We start from the raw sequence: 23,907 nt of genomic DNA on the forward strand, positions 1-23,907 counted from the left end.
AAAAAAAAACATTTTTTATCCTATTTATGTTATTAATGTTTAATAAAAAATTATTAAAAATAAATGAAATAAAAACTCACTCCACCTCTGAAATGTCTTGTTTTCAGCAGATGTCATGCTGAAACACTTTTCTCGATAGAATCACTTCCCAATTGATAAACTCAAGTCTTGCCCTACATTTTCTCTTGGTAAATATCACATTTTACTCAGAAATATGACAGAAGCAACGTATTTCATGACCATTTTTGCATATAAAACATTCATTCTCTTGCAGCTTTCTTCACGATTCCCACTCTAAAAGCTGGCCTGGGATTTCTAACCTTCCCTTTGCTGGAAGCTCCTCCAAATTCTGTTGAAGACGATCCAACCCGGAGTGCATTATTGTGCGTATTTCTGGTCTGAGCTCACATCCCTGCAGAGAGGAGGTTAAAACATCCTTACAGAGAGATTACCAAAGCCTCTTTTCAAAGACGCCATCTTTGAAGACAAAAGGAAATCTGTGCCTGGGCCGTTTTTCACACAAGACATTCCCACGTATTCTGCTCCAAGCATGTTCAGAATTCAAATGGATAATGTTTAGAAAGTATTTGTGAAATCCTGTCATGTGAACTTCTATACCGACCATATGAGCGTCTCTAATGGGATTGTGCATTACGCCTGCTAAGAAACTGCTGGTCATCGTACCGAATTAATAAGGTCAATTAGCAAACACACAAAGTCATCGAGAGCCAACAGCAGAGGCCCAGAACAATCACAGGTGTCTGTTTACTTCTCAGCGTGGCACGGGTTTGATTTATGGACACTTTATTTCTCGGTTAAACAAATTGCTAATAGAGTGGCTGGTGAAAAAGGGCCTGCAGGTAATTATGTATGACAGGGAGAGGTCTCTTATTAAAGGGAATTTTATCATGAAGAGTCACCGTGTTCTTCACAGCAAGACTCGAGATGAGAAAATTGAGAGCGAGAAGGAGATTTGCATGCATTAGTTGCTATATTTGCAGCAGCAACGATAAAACAATATCGTCTCACATGCAGTGTGTAATATTGAATTTCATAATGCAGATGTGAAATACAGATGAAGATAAAGTAATTTAATGGTCAGAATGAAACATGAATGAAACACAAAAACATTTTTTACTGGAGTACATTTTACAAGACAATACACAAAAAAAATACACAATTTAACTTGCAATTTTTAAATTGCTAGTAAATTTCACAAATAATTACAAATGGAACGCAAGTAACATTGAATTAAACATGAAATTTTGAAGTAGAAAGACTGGAATAGTATTTTCTTGTGAAACGTACAATAATCTTTGTTTTATTTTACAACTTTAAAAAATCTTTGAAAATGTCAGGTTTAATTCAAGTGTTACTTGCCATTTTATGTACTTATTTGTGAAATTTACTAGCAATTTCTATTGTGACTGCAAAAGTTTCATTGGAAATTGATTGGAGAAAGCTGATTTTCTCAAACAAAACCCGTTTGAAACTAGCCTGTTAAGCTACAAACTAATAAAACCAAAGTGAACTGTTCGTAAGAGTTGTAAATAAAGATTATTATGAGTATGTTTTACAAGTTTTTCTACGTCAAAATTTCATGTTTAATTCAGTGTGTTACTTGCAATTTATTTGTAATTGTTTGTAAAACAAAATTCTATTTCAAAATTTCACATTTAATTCCATGATTTACTTTATTACTTTATTTATAAGTGAGTTTCACTAGTAAATCCAACAGCAATTATTTGTTCTACTGCATGAGCAAATAGAATAGCATTGGTTGCCTTAGCAAACACTATTAAATCTACACAAGTCTAGAGATAAACAGCTAGCTAAATATTACTTCTGCTTTTTCGGTCATTGAAACAAACTATTGGAACAAAATTATTTGCTAAAATTACTTTCCAAATCTAGCATGTGATTACAGCCTCAACTTGTTCAGTTATAAAACTAACTGAACAATGCAATTTGAAAAATAAAATACAAAAAAAAACAATGTTCACACCTTTACTTGTTAAGGCGGGGGGAATAGACCTATTACTGGAAAGCTATGGTACTTGGAAAACAGCTATGCTACTAAAGAAAGCAGCATGTCTAATTTTAACTAGCTACTCCCAAACACGCTTCCCATAGCTCTTTTATCTTAATAAACATAAAATCTAGATGACATTAGGACAATGTTTTTGCACATGCTGCTAATTACATACGCATAAGGCAGTGTACTTCAGCCATTCACTACAACTACCCTCCATCTCTCATTAGCTGCCAGCAGCACCTCAAACAACCTCCTGACCCGTGTGAAGGCAAACTCTAATTAAAACTAGTAGACGAGAGTCTTTCAGAGCCGTCTGAGTTCTAATTTCAGGGCCAAATATGAGGCTCCTATCGTCTGATGGGAAAGGAGTATTGATAAAACAGCCACACTGGTCTCTATCCAGCTACTGTCCTAAAAATGCTATTTCTTTTTATTCCCAACTTATATAGTGATGCAGTGATGAAATTATCATCACCTGGTTCCATCGACAACAACAACAAACAAACAAAAAAGATAGCTTATTCCCATTGGCTTTTGGGTGAAATAATCTGTGACCAATAAAAATTTATGGATTTTTACGAGTTCATTGATTTTACAACTACTTCATCTATGGTATTTTTAAAAATCTACAGTATTTTTGCCTTGTTTTTGAGGAAAAAATCTAAACATTCTTAAATCAAGATACATTTACTTGAGGCAAAAAGAGAGAAAGAGACACAAAAAAAAGTCTTGTTTTCTGAAAAATTCATAAAAATTAAGTGACTTCATGCTGAAAACATTAACCAATATCTATCAATGGAGTCAGAAAAATAAACCTTGCTCTCCCTTTTTGTAACTGATCAGGGTATTCTCTCTGTTACGTTCTTGTAATTTTCTCCCTGACCTGTGGGGGTCAGTATACTCAGGTAGAGAGAGAGTAGTGCTGCGTCTCAATGTGCCTACTTATACTACGCCCTTAAAGTATGTACTCTTTTGGTGAAGAAAAAGTACACACTTTTGAGTGTGTAGTAGAAGAGTAGGCAAGCTTTGGGACATACTATCCCGTCACACAACTGCGTCTTTAACGGACGCTCTGTCGCATCTATATGCACCCTGTCACTGTAAACTGGCCTGTCAATCATCTTGTCACAGTTAACATCCTCCACATTTCATTTCATTTAACTTCCTACCGTATTGGAGAGAAAAGAAGTAGCACGTTGATCTGCCAGTCGCGGGTCTTTCATGCCGAGAACTCTGCTCATATTTTATGCATAATGATGCATTTAAAAGTTTACGACCAAACGGATGTTTATAAAAGTTTACATTGCTGTTGCAGATGAAATATAACACAGATAACATTAAATAAATATTTTTTACCAGGTTAAATGTTGACTATTAGTAACTCAAACCCCTTTTTCTAAGCCTCTCTAACCACCGGTCATGCACATCCGCCATATTTGTACTTTTTTAACGCATTTTATTCGTGTTTGTAGTTCTGAACAGAATCCTTTACCAAAGCGCAATGGATTGTGGGCAATACTAGCCATTAAGAGTGTGCACGGATCCACACTTCAAAAATCGACCTGAAATAGTAGACCATCCGGGGACTTTTGGCATACTCTTTTCAACATAATATGCTTTGGGACACACTTATTCTAATCTCACATACTATTTAGGATGGATAGTATTAACATCGAGACGCAGGGTAGGACTCCAGGTATATAAGACAAAGAAGAGAGAGTTAGGGAGAGTGAGCAAATATTGCAAAGTCTAGTGCTGCGTCTCAATGTGCCTACTTATACTACGCCCTTAAAGTCGTCACACAACTGCGTCTTTAATGGATAGACATGCATAGATACATACATGGATAGTATGAACATTGAGACGCAGGGTAGATGTGCAAAGTTAGTAGAGACAAATCCCAACAGACTAAAGGTTGTAATTAAAGCAAAGGTGGTTGAAAAGAATACTGACACAAGCGGGTGATCCTTTTCCCAACTCAGTGATTCTGTTTTTTTGTTTTTTTCAAACATGTTGGCGTTATATCTTTCACTTGGATGTTATAAGTTGCACTGAGTAAATGCAGCCATCAGAAGCAAAATGTGGGCCATAAATAAGGGTTGCATGATTTTAACATCTCCACCATTAAGCTTCCAACAACTATTTCAGTCTTTATTTTCAAACCTTTTACTGACCGCTTGAGTTAGAATAGAGTAGAATACAAAAATCCGGCAGCTCTGATTGGATAGACCAGCCCCATCCTTTGCCCTTATGCCAACAGCACAAAAAAAAACACAGAAAAAAAAATACATTCCTGCCCTGCAACTCCATTTCAGTCTCTCTTTCTGATTTTTTTTCCCCTTCAGGATTGTGTATGTGCTCAAGTGGAGCTGACAGGTATCAGTGCTGCAGTGGGCACCGGGTGGCCTTGGGAAATGTGCAAATTAAAGTAAAGGGGTGACGCAAGTGGTCAAGTGAATGGAGATTATGTGCCTCCATCAAACTGCAAATAAAACACAGCCGCACACTTCTTCCTCCTCCTGTGACAAACTCTCATCTCGTCCCTGTGCATGAATAATTCACTCAGATACTCCAAAAGGAAGTGCTATTAAAGTTACATGGGCCGGGGAGAAGCAGATCAAATATTCCTACCTTTCCTTTCTTCTCTGTGTCCTGTAGCTCTGAGCTGCACGATTAAAGCAGTCTGAGTTTTCTTCAACACTTCTACACATTAGCAAACTACATGATATCCAGCTGCAGTAAACATCATATCTCGGCATATTGGAAAATGTTCTCATTAATATATTTCTGAGTGAAGAAAAAGCAGGTCAAATATCCTCAAAGCCCCATACAAAAACAAGATGTGTCCGGACTCTTGTGGAAAGATCAATAGACTTTAGTCACAGAAGCATGGTTTGCTAATCAGAGGCAGGTGGTGTTCACGGGAGTGGGACGTTTTCATTCTAGAGATCGTTTGATTGGTTAAAATTTTGGCCAATGGACACACATGGGCTAAAAAAAAAAAAGTTGAATTAGACCTACTAAAATTTCTAAAACTAAAACTGAAATAAACAATTAAAGCTAAATAGTACGGAAGTCTTAAGAGGCCATGGATAATTTTTTTTTTTTTTCTTGTTTTGTCGTGATAACGACTTAATTATCTCGTGATCTCGACATAAGTTATTTTCTCGTGATCACGACATAACAAAAGTAGTTTTCTCATGATCACGACTTAATTATATCGTTATATCGACATAACGAAAGTTGTTTTCTCGTTATCGTGACTTAATTTTCTCGTGATTAATTTTCTCGAAATTAAATTAACAACTTTTGTTATGTCGTGATCACGAGAAAATTAAGTCGTGATCACGAGAAAACAACTTTTGTTATGTCGTGATCACGAGATAGTTAAGTCGTTATCACGACAAAACAAGAAAGAAAACAAATTAATAATCCATGGCCTCTTAGGACTTCCGTAAAATATAAATATTTAAAAAATAATAATAAAAAGCACAAAAGCACGTGTCAAAATTCTGACGCAGAAACATTCATTTTCTGTGAAGCTGCTTTGAAACGATATGTATCGTGAAAAGTGCTATACACATAAATGTGAATTGAGCTGAACAAAATTAAAATGAAAACTGAAGACATAAAAATAAAAGCTAAAAATACTGTAACTTAAATTTAAACAAAAATTTCAAATTTTGTCTTGGCAACAAACTGAAAATACAACTTTAAATACTAAAATTACTACAGTTAAAATAAAAAAAAGCTTTAAAAACAAAAAGAAAATTTAAAAAATTAAAAAGAAAACTGAAAATAGCCTAAAAATAAAAGCCAATTCAAAATATTCATGACAATAGCACATAAATATTCCTAAAATAACACTGCTAAGTTCAGTATTCTCATATAAGATTCATTGTGACACAAATGGCGCAGTTTCCTGAGAATGAACTGTTAACAATTCATAAAACAAAGATGCAGAACTCACATTCATGAAATAAACACACAGTCCTGCACTTGAACTGTAAAATCAAGAGATCGCTGCTCGACTGACAAGCTCAACTCACTCTTGTGTCAGAGAGAACGCTGTCGAACTTTTAGCCAGTGGGTTGTCATTGATGTCTATAGATCTGTAATGCACACTGGCACATTTCATGCCTTAATTAGACACCGAAAGCCTCCTGAGGGACTCCAGCACTGAATTTACAACAGCAAGCCAACTATTCACACGTCTCCGAGGAGGTGGTCGACGGTGTCTTTTATCAATAATGTCACCGGCCTAACAAAGTGCGCGAGGCTTTCCCGTGAGGCGGTACGGAGGGCCGCATGAGTTCACGCGATCGGTGACTGACACCTCCCATACTGATCAGAGAGAGACGGCATGGACCGTCAGGTGACATAAACGCCTGTCGCTGTCACCTAGAGACCCGAATGACGCTGACAGAGAGACGGAGGAGGAAAGAGAATGAGCGGGAACCACACATTAGCATTCAGGTGAGGCAGAGAGGAGGAAACAAGAGAAAAATGCTGCAGTGATGACGTATTTTTGGAACTTCGCATCACCCTGGTTTCCTCAACAAAAAACCCATAGAATTGGGTTTTGAATTATTGCCGAAAATAAGCTCTTGAACCAATTTCATCATGTTTATCATGATAATCTTCACAAATGAGCTGAACCTGCAATTTTATGAACTAACCCAGGGTTATTATAGTTACCAAATATCTAAAACTGAAACTAGAATTAAAAACATTTTATCACTTGAAATAAAATAAATATAAAATAAATATATATATAAAAAAATTGGTAACACTTTACAATAAGGTTCTATTAGTTAATGTATCAACTAACATGAACAAACAATGAACAATAGGCTACATTTATTACAGTATTTATTAATCTTTGTTAATGTTAGTTAATGAAAATACAGTCGTTCATTGTTAGTTCATGTTAATTCAGTGCATTAACTAATGTAAACAAGCACAACTTTTGATTTTAATAATGCATTAGTAAATGTTGAAATAAACATTAACTAAGATTAATAAATGCTGTAGAAGTATTGTTCATGTTAACTAAAGTTAACTAATGAACATTATTGTAAAGTTATCAGCATTTCTGATTTATTTTAATTTAGTTTAACTTGACATTAAAACTGAAATAAAAATGGATTAAAAAAAACACAAATTACTAAAATTTTAAAATGAAAAAAAAAAACTATAAAAATAAAAACTGATTCGAAATATTATTAATAGTATCTCAGTGATACTCAAATAACACTGAACTACGCCACAAACTGCAAAAATGATTTTCTAAATATCGTTTTCTTGTTTTTCAGTAAAACATCTAAGCATTCTTAAATCAAGATACATTTACTTGAGAGGCGAGTCTTTTTTCTGAAAAAAAAAATACTGACAGTAAACTTTATGCTTAAAACAATAAAAATAAATATCGGACAATGGAGTAAAATAAATAAATAAATCAAACAAACTTGTTTCCCTTTGAATTAAGTTTATTTTTCTAACCCAAATGACATGTTTTTGCTTGTTTGAAGTATAAATTGGCTAAATTGATCATTTAATAACTTTTTGATATAATTTTTTTAGAAAACAAGACTTTATAGTCATTTTGCATCTCAAGTAAATGTATCTTGATTTAAGAATGTTTATACACTTGAACTGTAAAACAAGTCAACTCTTTCAGTTTTTATTTAAAACATTTTTATAGTCACATTTAGACATTTGTTAGCGACCACCTTTTTCAAGACAAATAAAAGCTTTAAAAAACACAAGGATGTGTTTTTTGTATTTCATGTTGTTGAATGAAATGTGAAAATATCTTGAGCTTGTGTTCGGCACAGACCTTATTCCATTCAAAAAACCCATTACTTCAGGATGATGGAACCAGAAGTGCTAAAATGCTCCTTTCAGGGTTTTGGCCTGCAAAAATAAGTCATCCCAGCAAAAATTCATAAGGCAAAAAGCAAGTTGAGATGAGGATCGTACAGCAGCCCAAATCCTCAACTGCTCGGCCACACGACTCGATATGAGCGCTGCTGTAAATCGCCCGAAATCCCACAACAGCAAGAAAAGCAATTAAAAATTTATAGGGAAAAAGTTCTAAGCCTGCTAAAGGATGTGCACAGATTTCAATCCCGCACACCGTGAAGTCTAGCCTGACCCATAAAGCAAAAATGAGAGCACAATCCAGCCTATTCCGTCTACAAATCACCACTGTGTCAATGGGAGAGGTGTTGTTTAGCAGCAGTGTCTTGAGGACATGAAGAAGCAGCTTCCTTCACTTTCCATCACGGAGTCATTTTCAGCCAGGCACCAGATTTCACACTCATCTGCTTCGTCCCAGTGGGCTTTACTGTGGGCAGCTCAGACTAGCAGTCACAACAGACTCCAGAGTGCTCCAGATTCACTGCTCCAAATGGACATCCAAGTACAAACAATGGCGACTAAAATAGGAGCACTTCAACGGAGTAATGCATGTGTGTGTTTGTGTGCATGCATTTTATTCTTCTATCTATTGCTCAGCATTGTAACATCTATTTTTTTTAATTAATAATAATATTTTGTCCACACTGAGAAAGAAATGGAGGATTGTACAATCTATAAAATGGAAAAGCTGAATTGTGATTCTCACTGTAAAATTATCATGTTAAATTCAGAAAATGAATTTAAATTAGATTTAAACTTGCAATCAACCAATCACAGAATTGGAACAAATCAGATGGTATGATATTGAACAATCACATGACACACCAAGAAAGAGGCCACCAAACAGACCAAAAGCCTATTTTTTTTTTTTTATTAAACTATATTTATTTCATACACGTTTAACTGTTACTTTATATGAAGTAAAATAAAACGTTCAAATATGTAAACAAAAAAAAACAATAAGCTAAAAATATAAAAAGAAATATTTTAAAATACATTCATGGTTAACACCTATTTTATGAGTAGAATAAATCATTCAAACACGTAAAAAATAAATAAGAAAACATATAAAAATATATAATTTCATATACAAAAATGAGAAAAAAAAATGTATACTGTGTACTATATAAAATATAATCATATAAGATGTAATATAAGATGTATCATGCATGTACTTCTGGGAATGTCTTATGTTTTTCACTATAAATTATATGGTAATCCATAGTTTTTACTTGCAAAACCTTAAATTGACAGTATTTTACATTTTAAAAAATACATATGTGACCCTGGAGCACAAAACCAATCTTAAGTCGCTGGGGTATATTTGTAGCAATAGCCAAAAAAACATTGTATGGGTCAAAATTATTGATTTTTCTTTTATGCCAAAAATTTGCATATTAAGTAAAGATCATGTTCCATAAAGATATTTTGTAAATTTCCTACTGTAAATATATTAAACATTAATTTTTGATTAGTAATATGCATTGCTAAGAACTTCATTTGGACAACTTTAAAGGTGATTTTCTCAATATTTAGATTTTTTTGCACCCTCAGATTCCAGATTTTCAAATAGATGTATCTCGGCCAAATATTGCCCTATCATAACAAACCATACATCAATGGAAAGCTCTTCAGCTATTCAGCTTTCAGATGACGTATAAATCTAAATTTTGAAAAATTGACACTTAAGACACTTTTGTGGTCCAGGATCACATATAATGTGGTGTTACACCGTTTACAATTTTTCAGCATATATGTTAAGATAACACAGTTAACACTTTTTTTTTCTTTTTTTACAGTTAACGCATTTTTATAGTATTTTTCATTACAAATGACTTTTTTTTACAGTCAAATCTGCATTATTTATAATTCATTATTACATGGCTCTGTGGAATACTTGATTCTGATTGGTCAGTCGTGACATTCTGTGGTCTGTTATTCCTCGATAACAACCGGTAAAAGCTGATAACACAGGCTCATCCGGGCAACTGAAGTCTGCGCTATACTCTTGCTAGGAACAGTTTTTCTTCATGGAAGCTTTGCGTTGCTTAGCTAATAAAATATTAAAACTCGATTCAATATTATGTGTTCAATTATTTAATTATGTCATCCTGGTATCGCGGACTTGCTCTCTCGTTTCATACAAACGCAGCAGCTGCCATTTTGCGACAACTGTTTTGTACACTGTAATGGATTATAAGATAACATACTGATACGATTTTGAAACAGTTTTGTCTTAAATAAATATATTTTATCGCCATAAACATTTATGTGGTGAAATGTTGTGTAAAAAGTGGTAAGACTGCACCATATCCCTTAAATGTCCATCTAGTTTGAACTTGCCACTTGCTGGCAACTGCTGTCTTCACGGAAGCTTCAAATATTTCAACTCAAATCAATATTTCGTGTCTAATTATTTACTTATGTGGATTGATGCTTTTGAGCTCCAGGAATGACCTTAAAAAACAAACCATTACTCCAGTCTTCAGTGTTACATGATCCTTCAGAAATCATTCTAATATGCTGATTTGGTGCTCAAGAAACATTTCTTATTATAATCCATGTAAAAAAAAAAAGCTGTGCCGCTTAATATTTTTGTGGAATTTTGACACACAACAAAAGGTTTGGGGTAAGTAATAACTTAATAGAACTTAATAGTTTTATTCAACATGAACAGATTAAATTAATCAAAATTGACAATAAAGACATTTTTTATTTTAAATAAATGCTGTTCTTTTGAACTATTTCTATTCACCAAAGAATCATATCATGATTTCTACAGAAATATTAAGTATTCCCGTTATGGCAAAGCAAAAATTTAATGTTGTGTAATAAGTGGTTTGACTGCACCGTATCCCTTAAATGTCCTTGCATGTGCAACTGCTATCTTCACGGAAGCTTTGCGTGATATTTCAAATCAAATCAATATTTCGTGTCTAATTATTTAATTATGTGGCAAGTAGCTGTGTAATAAGCGGGATAATGTACATCCAGCCAGTTGTTATCGCAGAATAACCCCCTTCAGGGTGATACAGTCGGGGGTTATTCTGCGATAACAACCGGCTGGATGTAGGCTACATTATAAGTTGTCCTGAAATGCACCTTTCTTATTTAATTCCATAGCCAAAAATAACATATTGACTCCTGACACTGTTTTTGGAAACCTTTTATTTTTCTGACCTTTACTAGGAAGGACATTTAGAGACTAGGCCAGAACTTTACCTGCATAAACCTGTGTTATACCCTATAATTGTGTGTGTGGTTGTGTCTAATGAGATCTCTCCAGCTCGCTGTCGGTTTTGTGCTTGAGTCCATTATCACACTCTTAATTCTCCTCATGGAGGAAATCAACGGGCGGAATCGTTAAGTGGCACCCATGGCTTCTCGCCCACTCGTCCTCGCTCTCATCCTCACAAGTTTCCACCCCAACAAAGCATCTGAGAGCCGACGCTCTTCAACCTGAACCCGTGTGCCTCAGGCTGCGTCTGAGAATGAAGTCCCTGAGGGCCCACAAGTACGTTTATCCATAAGACCGAGGCAGTATGGCATTAAATGCTGCACAACGATAGAAATATCAGCTCTTACACTCTTAAAAATAAAGTTTCAAAAGGGTGAAGTCATAGAAGAACCATTTTGGGTTCCCCAAAGAAGATTTCAGTGAACAGTTATTAAAAGAACCAGCACTTAAAAGAACAATTTAATAATCTAAAGAACCATTTTCCAATAAAAATAAGCTTTTGTGGAACGGAAAGGTTCTTTCACTCTTAAAAATCAAGGTTCTTTATTTGCATTGATGGTTCCATGAAGAACCTTTAACATCCATGGAACCTTTCCATTCCACAAAACGTTCTTATAATGGAAAAAAAAAAGTTCTTTAGATTATTACAATGGTCTTCACAATAAGAAAAACATGGTTGTTTTAGGAACTGTTCCCTGAAAGGTTCCAAAAATGGTTCTTCTATGGCATCACTGCAAAAACTCCATCAATGAAGAACCATTTTTGGTTCCTCAAAAAACCTTTCAGTAAACAGTTCTTAAAAGAACCATTTTTCTTAGTGTGAAGAGCTTTTTAATAATCAAAACAACCATTTTCCACTATAAAGAACCCTTTGTTCAACAGAAAGGTTCCAAGGATGTTAAAGGAGTTAATAGCCATTTTTGGTTCCTGGAGCTTTTTTTCCCCTCACTATAACCGTTTGTGCAATGAAAAGTGTCCATGGATGTTCTTCATGGAACCATAGATGCCAATAGAGAGCCTTTATATTTAAGAGTGTAGTATTTTGAATAGAGAGAAAATAATGCTACAAGGTAACTTTCATTTGTGAAGTTCACTGGATTATTCAAAAATAGGCATTACTACATGCTAATGAACACATTTTCTCATTTAATTTCCAGCACTATATATAGCGTAAAACACATGCATTCAGCCATGCACAGATGGTTTGAGCCAAGAAGATGCAATTTAATAGATTTAGGAAGGTGCAAAGGTTTATTAGCCTCATGCTTCGATGCCAATGATTTTCAGCATGCAAGAAAACCCATCTGCTGAAATTAACTTAAGAGCACGGGTTCAATAAGAAAAGAAAAACACTTTATGAAAATGCCAACTTCATTACACAATCCATTATAGCGCAGTGCCAGGCGAATGATTTATGCCGTGGTGCATTTCGTGGTCTAAATAAGCCACGGAAGAGCGCAGTTGATTCTGACCTTTACATAAACACACAGAGACTAACGATAACGGTCTCGCTGACTCAACACAACATAATGTGCATCTGTTGGTTAATTACATTTTAATCTAATTGTTGTCTTTCTAGAGTAATGAAGCACAAAATCGATTCATAATTCACAGGCTGTTCTCGTTGAAATGCCACACATTAGTCGTTCTCTTTAACTTCAAACTGAGATGCAGAGCGAACTTATAAAAAACATTTACACTCGCCAATTTAGCTCTCGGCATGACTCTGACATGATTTTACCTTTGTTCTCTTACATCTGAGCAAAACCTGAAGTAAAATCCGCCGTGGCTGAATGGACAGGGCAACATGTTGCTACTAGATAAACAAGTAATCTCAATGCCTGTGGCTTGTCATTGAATCAAGCTTTCAGAAGCACAAAGGTTGGCGTGTTTCAACACAATTATGACTGACGCTCTATTGATTCAGCCGTATTTTGCACATCGCCGTCAAAAACCATCCAGACCCCTTTTACTCACAGCTAAGATAAAACGCTGAAATGAGTCTCGCTAAAAGCCGGTCATCTGTCTGTCATAATAGAGTGTGCTATTTGCAAAAACTGAACAATAATGTTAGGACATGGAAAAAATATGATAACGACTCATTAGGGCTGGACGATATGGCCAACATTTATATCACGATATATTTCTTAATTTCGGTCGATATGATATAATTCCGATATCGATATGAACACTATTAAAAAAGCCTCATAAAAACGGCCAAGAACGGTACCTACAAACTATTTTAGTTTAAAAAAAATTTTAGGAAAAAAATGTCGCAAATAAATAAATGATCACCTTTTATTGGTATTTAGCCTTCATACAAACAAGAAATGTGAAATCACTGTCAAATAAATCTCAGACTCTCCTTATTAATATTAATATTTTTTACTTCAAACTATAGGCTAACATACCACTCAAAAGTTTTTGAAATCGCGATACATATTGATATTGAATTATTGTCCAGCCCTACGACTCATTATATGAAACTTTTAAGGTTTGAGAAGTAAATCAATAAACCAACAACAACGTTTTTCCCTCTTTCTCTTAAAATCCACACACAAAACAGCCATGCTGGTGCTGCACATTTAATAAGCTCATAAAATGTAAATTTCCTCAATAAAAGGACTTTGTTAGTTACAACACAAACCTACCTGACCCTATTCTCAGCAGCTTTTTGTATTACAAATAAATGATTGCTACAGTCAGAACAAAATCATTATTATTTAAGTCTTTCTTGAAAGAGTTTAATCTGAATGCACAATGAATGCCAAGTGTTGCGGCCCGAACTCATGAATATGCATGTCGATTGTTTGGCAATGAATGCAATATTGCTACATATTGTTAAATAAATAAGAACAGGCAGCAGTGAAACGCCGTCGCACACCCGAGGTTTATCAAAGCCATAATAAGCATCTTAATTAGCAACCAAACCCACCATCCCACGGCCCATCTGCTCCAAAACCTAGTGAACCTAGTGATTTTATAGACACCATAAGTCTTGTAATATACCTTCTTTAGCCAATTTAAAAAGCAGCTTTACAAGTACTTGTTGTTGATAAGGCAATCCCAGAATGCATTGCAAATTGACAATTTTACTCAATATCCATGTGTTGTGCATTTAACTCAGTCATAAGTCATTTTGATTATTAGTTTAGCATTCTAGCAAGTTGTGCTATTTGTGTGCCAATGCACTTCAGATCAGACTCATATGTGAGGTTGCTGCCTTCGAAGACAGCCAGGCGGTAGAAAGCAAGGCAGCTTACTACATTTTAAAGTGCATATATTGCACAACAGTATTATGTATGTGCAAGTATGAGCCCTTCCTCTTTCACTCTGCCAAACACCAAATGGAGGCACTTCATAGTCCTCAGAAATCTCATGTGGAAAGACCCCACCTGCAGGGTTGCTCTGATAAATCACCTCCCCAATGAATTGCATCTGAATTGCACCTGCAGTGAGCTGGGTCCATCAGAGGAATGGAATCAGGGGACTAACAGCCTGTGGCCCTCCTCTCGCTAGGCATGCTAATGCTGTAGTGATTACCTAAACAGGAGTTCTGCCGGGGGAACTCCATCTGTCCCATTCAGAATCACTATGCGTTGGCATCAGCCCCTGTTCACGGTGATGCAGGCACTCTCGGCCGTCGAGAATGTCTCATATACTGTCTTTCACATACTGTACATACAAGTGTTTTCAGTGGCTAATTGAATGACAGCTGCTAAACATACTGCAGGCACGCTTATCAAGAGCAACATGTTTTAAACAAGTGTCATGAAACCGACAAGTCAGTTTTCACCACAATTTTGCATCATTCTGGAACATAGGCATGGAAAGTAGCCTGTTTAAGCCTTTAAAACTGTTTTATCTAAATCGACTTGATAATGAAGAAAAAACACAACATTTCAATCTGTAACAATACACAAATATGCAAAGGTCATTTTTATCTGTAATTTAATGTGCTAAAAAACTGCATTTTCATTTAAACAGTTTCAAATATAGAGACTTCCACAACATCCTACAACAACTTCTACTTTCAAATGAGCCACAGTCCATAACTCTAGAAACTCTCTAGTCTAGCAAGCAAATACATTTGCAGCCAAGGCTTCTGAACATTCGAAAAATGCCAAAGGGATAAGGCCACAGATTCTCATAAATACTAATAAGCCACTGTTGATGTATAGGAATAGTATGGCAGCCAGCCATGTCACATTCAGTAGCGTTCCCCCTAGTGCTCTTTTTGTATCTAACACCATAGCATTTCATAGGCCTTCAAGTGGCATTCCTGTTGAGACCAAGCACATACTCAGCCACATGCACATTTACTTGCTCAACACCCAAGACAATGTCTCTTCTAATCGTGATTGCTTCCTGATATCAAAGTCTGGCAGCTGACATGGTGTTACAGAAAAAGATCTGTGCTTGCAGTATGGGACATGTGTCATTTACTATGGCAGGTTCGTTCGGCACAACGTGTCTACATCAATCAGTCAAATCATGGTCAGCTAATGAGTGTGGCATAAACAGCAGAGAGTTTCATTAACATTGTGTGGTTAATTGGCACAGGGCGGCCGTAAATTGTTCCTATGACAACTATAATGAGCAGTCGGCCAGAAGTGTTATTTATACCCCTTATTAAATATGACTGAGTAAAAATATATTGTTGTCAAGAGTTCACTTAAGCTTCAGTCTACGGACATGTATACAACATACCATACGCTGCACATATAGGATTCTTAGAATCTCCTAGAGGCGGTGTTATTCTAGCAAAGACTAGATTGTAACAGGTTGCCACTGCTGAACTTTAGCTGCTTACATCCATTAACAATGACAAAGAAAGAGCCCCCTGGTTCCCTTCATTTCCACTGACAAGCATAGCAAAATGCCGGAGTTCATTTCACTGTCGTATTTGCCCAGAGTTATAAAAGAGTTTGGGTGGCATCATCCTCCAAAATCATCCTGCCTTGAGATTCTTCCAGGCCAACATGCACACACACACTCTGTCACAACATATTTCAAACAACTGTAGTTTGAGTAATGTGAGGTCAGCCGTGTTTATGAAGACCTTGTCTACTTCAAAGAGCTACTAGAAAAGACTTAGAAAGTAAGCAAGCAGGAACTTATCCAAAGAGACTTGCTTTGCACATACCAAGGGGACAATCTCACCTGGCAACCTAGGGTTAAGTACTTTGCTCAAGGATTCAATGGCTCACTCACTCACTCATTTTTACCTACAATCTTTTGGCTCCCAATCAAGATTGTTAACCACTACACTACACTGCCATGATGACCCAAACAATTTTGTCAAACTTGTCAAATATGGGCTGGTCTTGATTGTAGGTTTCAATCTACAGTGCCCAGACCAGACTGTTAACAACTACACTGTACTATAACCACCATTTCACAACAGCTACAGACTACGTCCCATTCACAGGCCCCAGTAAGACAAGTTTAGACCACTTATGAGACCCTCCTTACCTTAAACAGTGTCATAATGTTGGCAGACTTGATGGAGACACATCCACCATCATCAAGGGTGTAGGTTTGCTTTTGACATTGGTGGGGACATAACAGCAGCTCGCACCCTTCTAGACCCAGCCCTGATTGTTATCCACTACACTACGCAACATCCATCATTGACAAGAACCAGAGCATGCACCCCACTCCCAATCCCAAGAAGGACAAGGTGAGCCTGCTTACCTTAAAAAGCCTCAAGATGTTGGCGACCATGATGGAGACAGAGCTGGCAGCTGCACCAATGACTCCAACGATTTTATCTGGCTTGGCAAATATGGGCTGGTCTCCGTTGGCACAGCGTACATCCGAACCGTCGCGCTCGATGAGAGCTTGTACAAAGGTAAGCGACTGCTCCAGGGCGTAGGTGTCCCGCGAGCAGGTGTCCAGGATACGGGCACCCAGTGTCACGTTAGGCAGCAGCTCTGGGTCTTTGTTGATGAGGTCGATGGCAAACAGCATTGCCTCCAGTCTGTGAATACCCTTCTCCTTCTTTAACTCCCCGCAGGGAATGCCACGCTCACCCCGGGAGTGAACCGGAAACAGGCCACCGAGGATGATGTCGCCATCCAGACGGATAGAGTGGGCATACTCAATGGGTGGTGTCTCCACCCGCTGGAGGGAGACCGGTAACCAGTAGCAGAGGAAGAAGAGGAACTGGTATTGAGTCCGACTTAAGCGTACAAGATCCATATCCACAGGATCGTTGGGGACAATGTGAGGAAGTGTAGGTCCGAAAATTCCAGGTGGTGGAACTGAGTACTAATGGGGGAGCAGGTGGACGGGAATATCCATACCCATTTCAAAGCTGAAGTCGTGCCTTCTGACCATTTAGAGTGTGGCCACAGGAATTTCTCATTGGGCAAAAGCGTCTGGCGTACATGTCGTGTGACTGATAACAGGTGATATAAGGAGATGCAAAAACATCAGACAAGTTGCCTTTCCAAATCGAGCTCCAAAACTCTCACATCTTCAGAAGCATCTAAAGAAAGGAAAACATTGTATGAGTGGCTACACAAAGGGAAAATCAAACATGAATCAGACACAATATATGCAAGCAACAAAGCAAACTCATCAAACACACAGGCATCTTGACAGGGAGGAAATTACATCACAGTCATTTGGAGCTCAGTGTGGTCTTTCGTTTCTGCCTCACTGAAGAAAAAAAAATCAATACCGTCTTCTCTCACATTTGCATAGACAACCAAAGACATTTCGCAGTGAGAGGAAATGTGTCTATTTGCGGACAATGGAGCTGTCGGGTTGATTTTTACAGTTCAGCCTTGTGGAATGGAGTGGGACAGAGGGTAATCAAGGAGTGTTATGGCAGATTGATCTTCACAACAGTTTTTTGTCAGGATGCACAGATATAGAAATTTGGGCCAATGCAGATGGACAGTAATTATTTTAATGTTAGTGTTTACTGATATCATCATTATTATTATTATTATTCATTTTAAAGCATTTGAAATTAACTTTATGGTTTTCAAATTAACATGTTATGTCTCTGGAGAAATATATAGCCTACTCTTGATATAGAGTTGTCACTCTGTCTTTCCCTGTGGGCTATCCAACATCAGTCCACATTTCTTTCTTTTTAGCCAAACCCTACGCTCCAAAATGAAGGCTGCTAATTTACACTGTTGTTGGCACACATCAAACACCTGAAACATTTCAGAGAGTCGAGACAGAGAGAACCTCTCGTGAAACACCTCCACATCCCCACTCTCGACTGGAGAGCCATCGCTAGATTACGCGCAACGAGCGCAGTTACGCACAGCCTTGCGCTTCCGAGAGACACATGCTGCGCAATCTGCCGCCTCCATGCGCCAAGAGCATCACTCTACAACGTAAAGGAAGTCCAGTGCACACTTCCGAGTGTGATTCAGCTCCCCTGGTGAGCCACAAATGCCACTGAAATTCCCACACTAACCCAGACACTATAGATCACGCAGGAAATATCCCATCATCCCTGGATCTTACTGTTAACTGTATGTTACCTTACAAACAACATTTCCCACTCTATACATTCTATACAATTCTGTTTTAGTCTGTTCTAGAACAAAGATTCTCTTCTATTCTAACGGCTCGGTTCTGTTGTAATGATTCTGTATTGCTTTACTCTATTCTAAATGACTCTGTTCTGTTCTAATGATGCTTTTCTGTTCTGTTATATTCTATACGGCTCTATTCTAATGACTATTCCTTTTTTCTACTCCATACATCTTCGGGGAAGACCAGTGCGCATTGGTTTCTCGAGTGCAGAGACTGCCTGTTTAAATCAAAATGCATTTGCATATATGATAGTATTTGTGCATATGCATAATTGGATTTGTTTCAGCCTAATATTCTACTCGTTTGCACAAATTAATCTCTATACAAGAGCTCGGGTCTTCCCTCTCTTCTGTCCTTATATCAGAGACAGATGGAGTTATTACCCTGGCAGAGGCAGCGTGTCCCATTTCTCTTTTTAATTTACACGAATCAGTATGTGTCAAGCAGAACCATCTTCTACTGGAGATCCCATTATATTTCCCCCAGGAGAACCGGTCTCATAGGAATCCAGAGCTTTTTCTCTCTCATACAACTGTAGTTGGGAAAGAAAAAAAAAGAAAAAAAACAAGCGTATGCTTCTCCAAAAACGTAGTCGCGTGCAATTTGGAGTTTATAGTATGCAACTCATGAGAAAGACATGAGACGTTTCACAAAAATTCACAGCCTACACATTAAGCACGCACATTTCTGATTGAGAATTCTGAATTTATAAGAGAAATAAACTACAAACCCAATAGTCCATGTGTATGAATCAGCATGCATGCATGCATGCGTGTGCATTTCCGCACATTCCTTTGATGCCATGCAATGCAATGATTCACATGCTGTCTAATCAACACAGCCTCTGCATTCTCGTTCAATTCTTTATATACATCAGGAACGCGCAACAAATGTCTCAATGTCTTAAAAGTGCTTTTAAGTGACTTGTCATCATATAAAACACAAACTAGCTCTATGGAAACAACTGTAACATTCGTTTAGGTTTCACAATAAAACAATTATCTTTTAGATCACTGATAGTTTCCGTACTCAAAAGATATCCATGAGCAGCATTTCAAACCGTATTTTCTTTGATAGTGTAATACTTGCAGCATAAGAGTAAAATTTTAAAGCATACTAGCATGGAAGTGCAGTAGATGTGAGATCTTACCTTCTTTCTGCTCTCAGATGCTGGTTTGTGGTGCTGAAATGAACAGCGCATCCCCAAAATCCTCCCTGTGAATGTGATTGTTCTCACTCACACATACTCCCTCTCCCCCCGTCTCTCTCTTCCGTGCATCACATGCAATCTTAAATGAAACATACTCTCATTTCAGAAGGAACATTCTCATGAACGTTCAGGATTAAGGGAACACCCCCCTCTTGTGCACAAAAAGTGCAGGAATAAGGGAGAGCGTAAACGCAGGAATGTGAAGATTCTAACATTATTTTGGATTTTGCATTAAAATAAATAGACCGTCTACCTCTAGAAACTGCATTAACACTTATTAACACTTCGGGTTTGAAAGCTAATCGAGTCAAATATTACCGAATTGTGATATCTTTTATTTTTTGGATGTACACTAAATTATCCTAAACCTCAACGGACAAAATCCAGTTCAATGTATTAATTCAGCGAGTCTGAATGCAAATTACTAATAGTTCCTAACACTTATCAGCGCGTAATGGCAAATACTATTTATTCAATCATTATTTTAGCTATTTTGGATCCACCATCTGCTACTAACCAAAGTCACATCTGAATAAATTGAACTTGTAATTCCAAACGGTAAAACAGATTTTGGGGAATGTCAGATTTGGCTGCAATACACTTCGACAGCTAGTTTATAAATAGTGCACTATTGCCCTCTAGTGATACAAAAAAACATTTGATTAATTATGACCAAATAAACACCAAATTATGAAACGGGTTCCCAACCTACTCAGCAAAATCCAAATTATTTACTACACCACTCTTTGGGATTTAATCATCTTTAGCCTTTCTATAAATCTAATCAATAATACATTTAAAGTGCCATTTTATATATAGAATCAGAATAATTTGATGTATAAAACTGTATTTTCATTAAAAAGAAAACCTCACAAACCTCAAGTTCCATCACAATCTCCTGGCTTGGAAATCCTATTATATGATAACATAAGATGCATTCAAATTTCACTTAAAAGAAAAAAAAAATCAATGCACATAATAATTTCCTGTTTATTGTTGGTAAATACATTCATTTTAACAAAGAGAAATACAATTTCCTACCAACTTTTATCCGTCAAGCCTCCAGAAGGCTAAAAAAATAAACTTAGATCTATAGATTTGCACAGTGAATCCTTGTGAAGACCTGTTAACCTTTCTGTAAAATGTTAATAGACAAACAAGGAGTGATAAATAGCGTAAGAATCATCTAAAACTGATAGGAGACGAATTAATCAAAGAACTGCAGCGGAAAGGCAACTAAAAAGATCTCATAGAAAGTGTTTAACATTTACCTGCAGTTCATACAAGGTCAACTGGTTGTCTTCCCCAGAGCACGTGCTACATAAAAGAGCCTGTTCCCTTAATATAACTGAAGTAGAATCGGAGTTCATGACGTTCCAGTGGTCTTTGGTGTCCACCGTTTTCTCAGTAAAAGAAAAGAAAGACATCCAGATCTTACCCCATACGACTGCACTGAATACCAATGAGCCTGATGGGTGTCAGTCAATAGCCGATGTTCAGTTGCCATCTGCAGGAGTTCAATGCCCTCTCACCGAGAGCATGTGTGCCTTGAATCTCCACTTGAGGCTAAACCCACTACAACGGCATCCTGGAACAATCGTCTACGTGGTTTTGGATGGAAATGGCAGTGGGGGAATGGAAAGCATATATATATTTCCTCTTATATCTGAGAGTAATCAGAACCCCTCATAAATGGTTAATAGAGCACCGCTGAAAATACTGTACCATTACATTGACATACATTCTGCAGTATGTGTGTTTGGAACGATGGAACACATTTCTGAGGGTTTCTTATACCCTACTTATGGTTTAAAGTCCTTTTTGTAGTATAGCACTGTTTCTTTTACTTTGTTAACGGTTCAGATTTTCTTTGTCACTCTCACTGTCCAGTATGTCTTTCTACAGTCGCTGCAAGTCCAGTTTGCTGTCAGTAGATATCTAACAGAGACAGGAAGAGTTAGAAAGAGACACAAAATAGTATCATAATATTATCAAGGATTTGTAGACAGTTATCATGATGTCTCAGACATGTACCATGGTAATACCATATTATGTACCATATACCATGATATTCTTTAAAGTGTCTTGGAGTACCTTGTAAGTTCATGGTCAGTTAAATGGATTTTAACAGTTCACAATATATATAGCAGACATTTTATAGTAGAGATGCACCATTATTATAATTCTGGCTGATACCAGTAAGCTGATAATTACTTTCATGTTATACCAAGAAATAGCTGATATGCTAAATACTAAATATTATAGACACTAAACATTCTATACTATTTTGTCTGAATAATAATTTTAAAAAAAATCCAACATTAAAAAGTAAAATTAAACATTTTAAATTCTACAAGTGAATTTATGTACCACAACATTACAATGTACGGAATTAAAAACCGATATTAATTTTGAGATTTGCTAAAGATTATATTTAAGAGTGTTGTTAAATTATTTATAAATATTTCCTTTCCCCTTATCTCACTGTAATTTAATCTAAATGTAAAAATGCAAAATAAAAAAATATATATAATAAAAAAATAATATCGGTCAATAACCGATTTGGTACCGATATATCATGCATCTCTACGATAAGGTACAAATGGCTATGAGCAGCTGAACGGTTTTCAGGCACAATACACACAGACTCCAGTTATCACTTAAGTAACTCTCTGCCACACGGGCGGTAATCCAGCCTTCATGTGTTTTCATGTTATACTGTATGTAACTTACTGCAACCCAGAGACAAACACAAGGACTAAGACCCAGAGGAACAAGAGAAAGGCTAACTGTCAGAGTGACATATGGACTTCTACCACAGGGAGAAAATGGGGCATTAATGGGGAAAAAATCAAGTCAAAAAATGGACATGGATACCCAAGGCAACTCTGTCACCCTTATTTGAATATCAGAGAGCTTTTCTTGTCTCTCTGGTCCTGTGACAGAGCGGCATGATTAATACGGCCCGGCTGAGCCGAGCGCTGTTTCCAAGGACACAGTTATCTTTAATATTAAGGGTGAGTTATCTTAATTGCTTCTTAAAGAAGCCCCCCTCACCGCTCAACCGGCACCCCAAGGGCTCTTTAAACCTTGAAGTGAGACCGGGGCGGCCTAATTTCCGGGGCTTTGCTGTAGCATCCATGCTTCATTCTTCCATGCAGGAAGTCCACCCTGGGATTTCTCTCATCCATTAACAGCAAGGCTGTGGTAGCAATCCGCCAGCCAAAGCACAATTCCTTTCTCCCGCTACAACACACCATCTGCTGTACCATCGAAGTTCAGAGAACAGGAAACAGCTGCACACAACCTACTGACAGCCTTTTAAGGCATCATAAGCTCACTCCCAATTAAGCATCAAGATTGAGACTAAAAAGGTAGGTAGCATAACACTGTTGACTGCTGACAAGATGTTTTGGCCAAATTCAAAAGCAGAACTGCATGTATCTTGCAGAATGCATTGCGATGAGCTAAGTGAAAAGTGAACATAAGGTGGTGAAAAATACTAGTATTTCATTAAATACATTAAAGTATTGTGAATAATACTTTGTGTATGGTATGTATAGCTCCAAACTGTAGTTTTTAGCTTAGCAACTTGCTAAAGTCCAACTCTACTGGAAACAGTATTGAGTATTAGTTGCTCCCCAAAAGTATGTTCTAATAACGTTATAAAAAACGTTATCTGAATGCTCAAAATGTCAGGGTTTTTTTTTTTTTTAGTTTTATAGACAATTTTTTCTTAGTTATGTAAATGTTAAAGTCCGCATGAAATCAAAATTGACTTTATTTACTTTACTAGCGCACCTTGCTAGTCTTGATGTGAACAATTAATCCGTGCAAGTTAATCTGCTGAAAAAATTGTTTGTCTTGGTAATCTTTAATCAAAATCGGAACATTTACTTCCGCTCTGGAATGGCATTCCTTCTGTGATTACATCAG

At 36.8% G+C, this 23,907-nt stretch overlaps 2 protein-coding genes across 5 annotated transcripts in view; both read right to left on the bottom strand.

Annotated features, from left to right (window-relative positions):
* LOC107656388 (metabotropic glutamate receptor 8-like) overlaps positions 1 to 17,661 on the bottom strand; it is a 187,518-nt gene extending 169,857 nt beyond the window's left edge. For both annotated transcript variants that reach the window (XM_016444233.1, XM_016444232.1), the window contains exon 1: positions 16,893 to 17,661. In XM_016444233.1, coding sequence (XP_016299719.1) covers positions 16,893 to 17,399 — 507 coding nt within the window. In that variant the 5' untranslated portion in view covers positions 17,400 to 17,661. The remainder of the gene's footprint in view (positions 1 to 16,892) is intronic.
* A 3,287-nt stretch (positions 17,662 to 20,948) lies between these two features.
* Positions 20,949 to 23,907, bottom strand: part of LOC107656405 (zinc finger protein 800-like) — a 14,016-nt gene continuing 11,057 nt past the window's right edge. For all 3 annotated transcript variants that reach the window (XM_016444262.1, XM_016444264.1, XM_016444263.1), the window contains exon 6: positions 20,949 to 21,909. In XM_016444262.1, coding sequence (XP_016299748.1) covers position 21,909 — 1 coding nt within the window. In that variant the 3' untranslated portion in view covers positions 20,949 to 21,908. The remainder of the gene's footprint in view (positions 21,910 to 23,907) is intronic.

Source organism: Sinocyclocheilus anshuiensis, unplaced genomic scaffold (assembly GCF_001515605.1).
Source record: "Sinocyclocheilus anshuiensis isolate Anshui unplaced genomic scaffold, SAMN03320099.WGS_v1.1 scaffold183, whole genome shotgun sequence".
NCBI lineage: Eukaryota > Metazoa > Chordata > Actinopteri > Cypriniformes > Cyprinidae > Sinocyclocheilus > Sinocyclocheilus anshuiensis.